The sequence below is a fragment of the Aptenodytes patagonicus genome, chromosome 30, assembly GCF_965638725.1.
Source record: "Aptenodytes patagonicus chromosome 30, bAptPat1.pri.cur, whole genome shotgun sequence".
Lineage (NCBI taxonomy): Eukaryota > Metazoa > Chordata > Aves > Sphenisciformes > Spheniscidae > Aptenodytes > Aptenodytes patagonicus.
The window spans coordinates 181,781-189,861 of record NC_134978.1 but is presented as its reverse complement, the minus strand read 5'-3'; the positions used below and the strand labels follow the sequence as shown (position 1 = coordinate 189,861).

General features: G+C 63.5%; 1 protein-coding gene across 1 annotated transcript in view; it reads left to right on the top strand.

Moving 5' to 3' along the window:
- The window catches only part of WIZ (WIZ zinc finger), a 59,724-nt gene continuing 51,643 nt past the window's right edge, over positions 1-8,081 (top strand). The window contains exons 1-2 of the mRNA XM_076360830.1: positions 1-359; positions 6,825-7,279. Coding sequence (XP_076216945.1) covers positions 1-359; positions 6,825-7,279 — 814 coding nt within the window. The remainder of the gene's footprint in view (positions 360-6,824; positions 7,280-8,081) is intronic.

The window sequence follows — 8,081 nt, the reverse complement described above, 5'->3', positions numbered from 1 at the left end:
ATGGCGGCGGCGACGGCGGCAGCGGCGGCGGAGGCGGCGCTGGGACCCCGTTCGCCGCCCCCAAGATGTCGGCGGCGGCCTGGTCGCGCGCGGCGTGACGTAGTCAGGCCCCGCCGCCGGGAGGGGGGCGGGGGAGCGGCCGGAGCGGCGCAGGAGGCGGCGGCGGCGGCGGCGGCGGCGGCGGCGGCGGCGGGACCGGCCGGGCCCCCGGGGGGGGATTTAAAGGGACCATGTCCCCGGCGCGGCGGCTGCTGTGGAGGCCGGAGCCGGGCAGGAGGCGGCGGGGGCGGCGGTTGCAGCAGCGGCGCCGTTGAGGAGGAGCAGCAGCCCGGCGGGCCCGGCCCCGGGGGGCCGGCGGGGTGAGTGCCCGGGCGGGGCGGGGTGTCGGGGAGGGGCTGGGGGGGGTGCCCTGGCCCGGCGGGAGCCAAAGCGGGAGCCGCTACCGGGGGACCCGCGGCTGGGTCGGGGGGAGGCGACGCTGACACCCACCCCTTCTCCCCCCCAACCCCCCCCCCCCCCCCCCCACCCCACCTCATACCGGCCCCGTCCGGGGTGCTGAAACGCGGGGGGGGGGGACACGACACCCAGGCGGCCGGGGGGGACCCAGGCGGCCGGGGGGGACGTCGGGGACCCAGGCGGCCCGGGGAGGGCGGGCATGCGGCGGCCGCGGGGGGGGGGGGGGGGGCTGTGGTGAAGGGGGGGGCACCCAGGCGACCGGGTGGGCATGGAGGGGAGGGGGGGGGCTGTGGTGAAGGGGGGGACCCGGGCGACCGGGTGGGTATCGGGGGGGGGTGTGTGTGGTGATGCGGGGGGACCCAGGCGACCGGGTGGGCATCGGGGGGGGGGGGGGGGTGGTTGTGGTGATGTGGGGGGACCCAGGCGACCGGGGCAGGCAGGGGGTTAAGTACAGGCAGGTGCCAGGCAGCAACACCGGGAGAGCCGGTACCGAGCGGTGCTCGATTCGGTATCCACCGGTTGGGAACGCGGGGGGTGGGGGGAGGACGGGATGGATCCGGACCCGCACTAACGCTTTCCCCCGGCCCTTCCCGTGCCGGTTCACCTCCGTCGCCATCACCGGCACCGTTCCTGCGCCGGTGGGAGGAGGCCGACCTCTCCTGAGCTCCTTAACCGGGGTTAAACGAGCATCCAGCGACCTCGTAATCTCCGCCGGGAACTTTTCATCTCCCTCCTCCGCCGGCCGGAGCGGTGTCGGGGCCGACGGGGGGGCTGTGAAGGCAGCGGTGCCGCGGCGTTTCATCCCGTGCCGGGGATTGGCAGCGCTGGTGGGTTCGGTGGCAGGTTTTTGGTGCGGTGCCGTGGTGCCGGGAATGTTTCCTCTTCTCAAGCAGCTCGATGGCGGGGAGCGGGTCGGAGCTCAGCCGGCGCCACTGCCGTACGGCATGAAGGCGAGAGCGGTGCCACCATCTCTCGGAGCAGCTTTCGGCTCATCCTGGCACGGCTCGGAGCAGCTTTTGGCTCATCCCGGCACAGCTCGACGCCGGATTTCCCTCCCTGGCGCATCGTTTAGAGGAGTTGGCGCACGATTGTCTCCGCTCGACGCCGCAAAATCCCCACCCTGGCAGCACCGACGACCCTGTAGCTGAATTCCCCGAGGATCCCAGCACCGGCAAAGCCCCGCGTCCCAACAAAACCCCTCGGCACGGGATTTACTGGCTTCTAGCCACGACCGTCAGAGCAGAAATGGAAGAGCTCCCTGGGGGACGCGTCCTTTGCTCCGGGATTGGGGGGGGAAAAAAAAACCCAAAACGCTTTTCTGCTAAACGAGCTCGTTAACGCCGGGGAGGAATGTCGCCGATCGCTCGAGGTTTCCCCGTGGAAGGAAATTGTCCACGATCCTGGCTTGAGTCCTGGGAGCTTTCCGGATCCTCCCCGAATTCCTCCCGCATTGAAATCTGGAGTGCTCGCTCCCCTTCGGAGTTTTCTTCGTGGGTGCGATGTGTTTTGCGCGTAAGCGGCGTTGGTGCGAGCGCGCCGGACCCTGCGCGCTTGGTGGTGGCCAGGGATGGAGCGAGGGAAACCGGCGCTGTCCTCCTGTGTCACGGCTCCGCTTTGCCACGCGAGGAAGAAGAAACCACACGGGGGGGGCCGGGGGGGGGGGAGAAACGCGCAGCTGGAGTCTGCCCGGTTCAAGCACGGTGGGAGCGTGCTGGACCCTGCGAGCTTGGCCGTGACCTGGCACGGAGGAGGAAAAGCCGGTGCCGTCCTCCTACATCGCGACTCTGCTCTGCCAGCAAGGGGGGAAAAAAAAAAAACCAACCAAAACCAAACACGTGGGGGGGGAAAAAAAAACACACGGTTGGAGCTTGCCGGGCTCAAGCGTGCTGGGAGCGCGCGGGACCTTGTGCACTTGGCTGCGACCTGGCACGGAGAGGGAAAAACTGGTGCTGTCCTGCGTCACGACGCTGCTCTGCCACGCGAGGAATAAAAACCACACAGGGGGGAAAAAAAAACCACACAGTCGCAGCCTGCTCGGCTGAAGCGTGCCTGGAGTGCACCGGACCCTGCGAGCTTGGCTGTGACCTAGCGCGGAGAAGGAAAAACCAGCACCATCCTCCTGCGTTGTGATTCTGCTCTGCCAGCGAGGGTGAAAAAAAAAAAAACAAACCAAAAAAACACGTGGGGGGAAAAAAAAAAAACCACGTGGCTGGAGCCTGCCCGGCTCAAGCGCACCTGGAGCATGCGGGACCTCGCGCACTTGGCCGTGACCTGGCACCTGGAAAAACCGGTGCCGTCCTCCTGCATTGTGGATCCGCTCTGCCACAGGAGGGGGGAAAAAACCCCCAACCCCGAACAAAACACGTGGGGAAAACCCACGTACGTGGCTGGAGCCTGGTCGACGCAAGCGCGCTAGACCCCGCACACTTGGCCATGAACCACCACGGAGGGAGGGAAAAAAAACCGGCGCCGTCCTCCTGTGCCGCGGCTCCGCTCTGCCACACGTTTCTCCCAGGGAGGGGGGAAAAAACCCACACAGGGGGGAAAAAAACCACACGGCCGTAGCCTGCCCGGCTCAAGCATGCCTGGAGTGTGCTGGATCCCGCACGCTTGGTCGTGACTCGGCACAGAGAGAGGGGAAAAAGCAGTGCCGTCCTCCTGCGTTGTGACTTTGCTCTGCCCGGTGAGGAAAAAAAAAACTACCCATGTAGGGGGGAAAAAAAAAACCCCACGGCCGTAGCCTGCCCGGCTCAAGCATGCTGTGAGCGCGCCGACTCCGCGCACTTGGCCATGAACCACCACCACGGAGGGGGAAAAAACCGGCGCCGTCCTCCTGTGCCGCGACTCCGCTCCGCCACACGTTTCTCCCAGGGAGGAAAAAAAGCCCATGGCTGGAGCCTGCCCGGCTCAAGCGCGCCGTGAACGCGCTGGACCCCGCGCGCTTGGCCGTGACCCGGCACGGAGAGGGGAAAAAGTGCCGTTCCCTTTGCGCTGCGACTCTGCTCTGCCACACATTTCTCCCAGGGAGGAAGAAAAACCACACGAGGGAAAAACCACGCGGCCGTAGCCTGCCTGGCTCAAGCATGCCACGAGCGTGCCGGACCCTGCGCGCTTGTCTGTGACCCACCACGAAGGGGAAAAAAAAACCAGTGCCGTTCTGCGCCGCGGCTTCGCTCTGCCACAGGTTTCTCCCAGGGAGGAAAAAAAAAAACCCAACCATGTGGGGGAAAAAACACGCGGCCGTAGCCTGCCCGGCTCAAGCGTGCCATGAGCGTGCCGGACCCCGCACGCTTGGTCATGATCCAATATGAAGGGGGAAAAACCGGCACCGTCCTCCTGCGCTGTGGCTCTGCTCTCCCAGCAAAGGGGGGAAAAGAAAAAAAAAACCCAAACAGCCGCACAGGGGGGAAAAAAAACACGCAGCCAAAGCCTTCCTGACTCAAGCGTGCGGCAAGGGCGCAGGGTGACCCACTGCAAGAACTCCGCCGGGAGCCGTTTGGCCTGGGGAAAGGCCCCTTCCTCTTGACTTCCAGGGAAGGCAGCGATTGTCCCCACTTAACCGGTTTAGCATTTAAATTGTCCCAATTCTGCTCCGCCTTTGCATGGCTCTGGGGCGATGGGCTGGGGGAAGGGTTTCCGCAGTCCGGCTCCCACCCTTGAAGCGAGCAGAGCTCGGGAAGCGAGCAGGGAAGCGAGCAGAGCTTGGGAAGAGGCTTTTTAAACTTTACGGTGAGCGCTCGGGTCTTTCAGGGTGCTGGCGCAGAGCGAGCCGAGGGGGGGAAAAAAAAAACCCACTCCCTTTTCCCCCCCTGCCCCGGTGAGCTTGAAGACACCCCAAGTGGGTTTTTGGGGAGGACGGTGGGTTTTTAGGGAGCGCCGCCGGCACGGCGGATGGGTGGATCCGTGTTTTGGGAAGAATAAAAGGGAAAACTTTGAAAAATCTGGGGTTTTTTTAGTGAGCAAGGTGGGGGATGCGGCACCGATGTCCTGCCCTGTCTGCGCCGGCTCGTGTTTGGTTGGGTATTGGGGTTTTGGTGGGTTGAGGCGCCGGTGGGTGATGCCGAGCCCGATGCCGGGGTGCGGGTGGGGGATTTGGCGTCATTCCCGGCGCGGGGGTTTCGGCGTGGCCGCGGTGAGGCACGTTTCGGTGAGCGAAGGTTTGGACCGAGGCGGGCGAGCACGGTGCCGAAGGGATGCTGCGATTTATCGCCGGGGAAAGGAGCCGGTGGTCCCTGAGGGATGCCAGATTCTGTCGTGGAGTTGGCTCGGACCAAACCCGCATCCCAAAAAACCCCGCAGCTTTTGAAAAGAAACCTATTGCGTGGGGTTTTTTTTTCCCCCACCCATTCTCGCCTGGATGGATCCCGCCGGCTCGGGGATGTGCCGGGGTCTCCGGCCGGGCCGAGATGCGGCTGCAATTAAAAAGCAAAACCCCCGCGATGGTTTTTCTCCCCCTGGATCCCAGGTGCTGCTGCCTGTCCCCTGCCTGTCCCCTGCCTGTCCCCTGCCAGTTTTGCCGGCGCATCGCTACCACGCGCCCGGCACGTTGCCGTGCTTTTTTTATTCCCTTGCAGCGGGGCAACGTGTTTTGGGGTGACTCCTCGTCGTTTGACGGCACGCCGGGAAACACCGGGAGAAACGCCGGTGCCGTGCCGGCTGCCGGGCTCCCATCCTGCCGGCACGATGGATGAGCCACTGTGGCACGATGGTAGATGCGGTAAAAAGGGAGTGCCGTGTGTGTCCGACCGGATTTAAGCCAGACTGTGGTTAAAGACGGGGTGACGCCGCGATCCCCTGCTTCTGCCCGGTAAGCTGGTGCGGGTGGCTTCATCCTGGCGGAGCAACCCTCATCCCAGCCCACCGGCACCGAGCTGACACCGCGGCAAACCCTTAAACATCCACAAATTTGGGATTTGCTCCCCAAAAACCTCCCCCGGGCCTGGGGGAAGCGTCGACGCGGCGCCGTTCTTCAGGGTGAGAGCATCCCGCCGGCACGGCGTGGGCATCGGGTGCCATTTCGGGGCGACGCTGGAGGAGGCTCCGTACGAACCGAAGCCAGCCGGAGCAACCGATCCTCACGGAAGAAAGATGCCGGCGTTTGGAGCCAACGTATTTTTAATTGATTTAATTGAATTTCTATTTTCACTTCTTATTGGCAAACTAACCCATGTTGGCTCCGGGCATCGTTCCCCCCGGGGGAAGCGACGGGCACCGGCTGCTTCGGGACGGGAGAGGTTTCAGGGTGGCTGCCGGGCATTGGGGTTTGCTCCATCGCTCTCCTCCCTCGGCCCCGGGGCGGGGAAACATCTTGCTCTTGCGCCAGCTCGAATAATTCCCTCTTCATTTGCATTCTTTACCTTGAAGGTATTTATAGTCTCTTCTCTGCCTTCTTCCTCGGCGGGGTAAATTTAGCTCCTTCGCTCTCCTCCTGTGCCTTTATCCTCCAGCGGAGCTGATAAGCCCAGCTTTTTAGCGCCTCTTTCCTCCTATTTTTCCCTTCTCCGCCCGCTCCGGGTCAGGATTTGACCCGGCATCTCCGCCCTGCAGAGATCAGGATCCTGAGCGCTCTCCTTTATTTCTCCCAACGATTTTATTTTTCACCCTTTAACCTGCAGCTGCGGCAGCGTCGGGTGGTGGAAGGTGTTTTGGGGGTGACGGTTTATTTTTGAGGTGGGGGGTTCCACACTTGGGTGGCGGATACCTGGTTGCCCCCCAAGGGTCCCCAAGCCCTTCGAGGGGTCCCCAAACCCTTCAAGGGTCCCCCAGCCCGAAGGTACCACTTTGTCCCATCCACTTGAATTCATACAGGGGAAGGATGTGGCACAGCATCCCCAAAATCCCCCCCCCCCCCCGCCCCGGCCTGGTTTTGGGGGCAGCCGCCCTGGTTTTGGGGCAGCTGGCAGCGGAGCAGAGCTCCCAGGGGTGCAAACCGGTGGCTTTCCCCGCGCTGCATGGCGGGATTGAATTTTTGGGGGGATAAATAATCGATTTGAGGGCGACTGGGGTTTTTTGGGGGGGTGCGTGGCAGGGGATGGAGGGGATGCTGTTCCCTCGGCAAATCGCGGCGCAGAGGGGGAGCGGGGAAAAAGCTTCGTGTTGGGGAGAAGCGGCACCTTTTGGGGTCCTTCGACTCTGGCAGGGACCCGGCACCGTGCTGGCTGCTGGTGGCATCAATTTTTGCAAGGGGAGAGTGATGGGACCTGATGTCTTACGCGGCTCCGGGACACTGAGAGCTTTGGTGACCACGGTGAGACACCGAGACCGTTGGGTTTCCCGGCATGGGCAGAGCCGCAACCGTTTCTCCTCCACCTCGGCAAAATCCAGCCTCTTTTCTCTTTTTCTCCTCTTTTATCTCTTATTTCTTGTAGATTTTGCCAGCAGTCCCTGGCCGCCAACCCTCCTGAGTGCCGGCGCGGTGTTTTTTTCCGAGTGACACAGCACAATCGGCGAGGGATGGAGAAAGCTGTCCCTAATTTCTCAGAGCGCCAAGGAGATGGAGGCAGAGCCCTGTTAATGACACCGGAGCCAAACAAAGAGACTTTTCCTGCCCTTGAGTGCCCCCAAGGCGAAGAACGAAGAGCCGCTTTCCTTCAAGATGCAAAAAAGCCCCTGGAGAACCCGGCTTTATCTGGGACGTCGGTGGAAACGGAGACGGAGCTCGAGGAAGATGCTTTCTACGCCGCGGATGATCTGGCAACGATGAGCAGGGAGGGGAAGGGACCCTCCGGCGCCGAGCTGCGCCCGTTGCAAGAGGACCCCGACTTCTTCTCGTCGCTCTCCCGCCAGGAGCCTGATGTTGCTTTGGAAGCGCACGACGTGGCCGGTAAGTCCCCGGTCGGCGCCGTTGGGGTGGCTTCTTGGGGGACGGGGACGTCTCCCGGTGCTTCGTGTGTGCCCGGTGATGCTCGGGTTGATTCGGTTGGTTTGCCTGATGGTCGCACCATCGCGCCGGGGCGGTTTGCGGTGGGCGTTTGCTCTCTTGGTGTCGGAGATGTTCCCCAACTCTCAGCATCTCACGGTGAAACGGGAATCGCGGTACGATGAGAAACACGTGGATTTGATGGAAGGAGAAGCGAGGGTGCGAATGCCGGGCCGGCATCCACACGCCGCTGCCCGGCTTCAGCACCACAGACAGGCGCAAAACCCGATGGTGGGTCCAGCTGGTGGCTTTTTGGAGACCCCTTGTCCCCCCTGGCGTGGTGTCGGGACCCCAAACCGAAGGTGTCCCCAAACGGGGGGGGGCTGTGCTCCACCGTGTGTCGGTGTGGGACTGGTGCTGTGTTGGGAGGGAGCAGGTGGGGGCTGTGCCGCACCGGTGGTGACCCATGCGTTTTCGGTATTGCTGGTGAAGCCGCAGCCGTGCCGAGCGGAGCGAAACCGTGCCACCTGCGCCTGGCCTCGCTGAAATCCCCTCTTCTCGAAACGGAAACGCTCCTCCGGCTCTGCCGAGGGCGGCTGCGCGCTTGCAGGGCAAAGGCATCGTCCTCTCCCTCACTGCTCGGTGCTGGGGAAGCCGTGCCGCCGGTGCCACGAGGGTGGTGGGGGATGAGGAGCTCCGGCAGGGACTGGGTGGTCCCCAGCACTGGTGTGGAGCTATACTGGGATGTCCTTGGCATCGTGAAAAC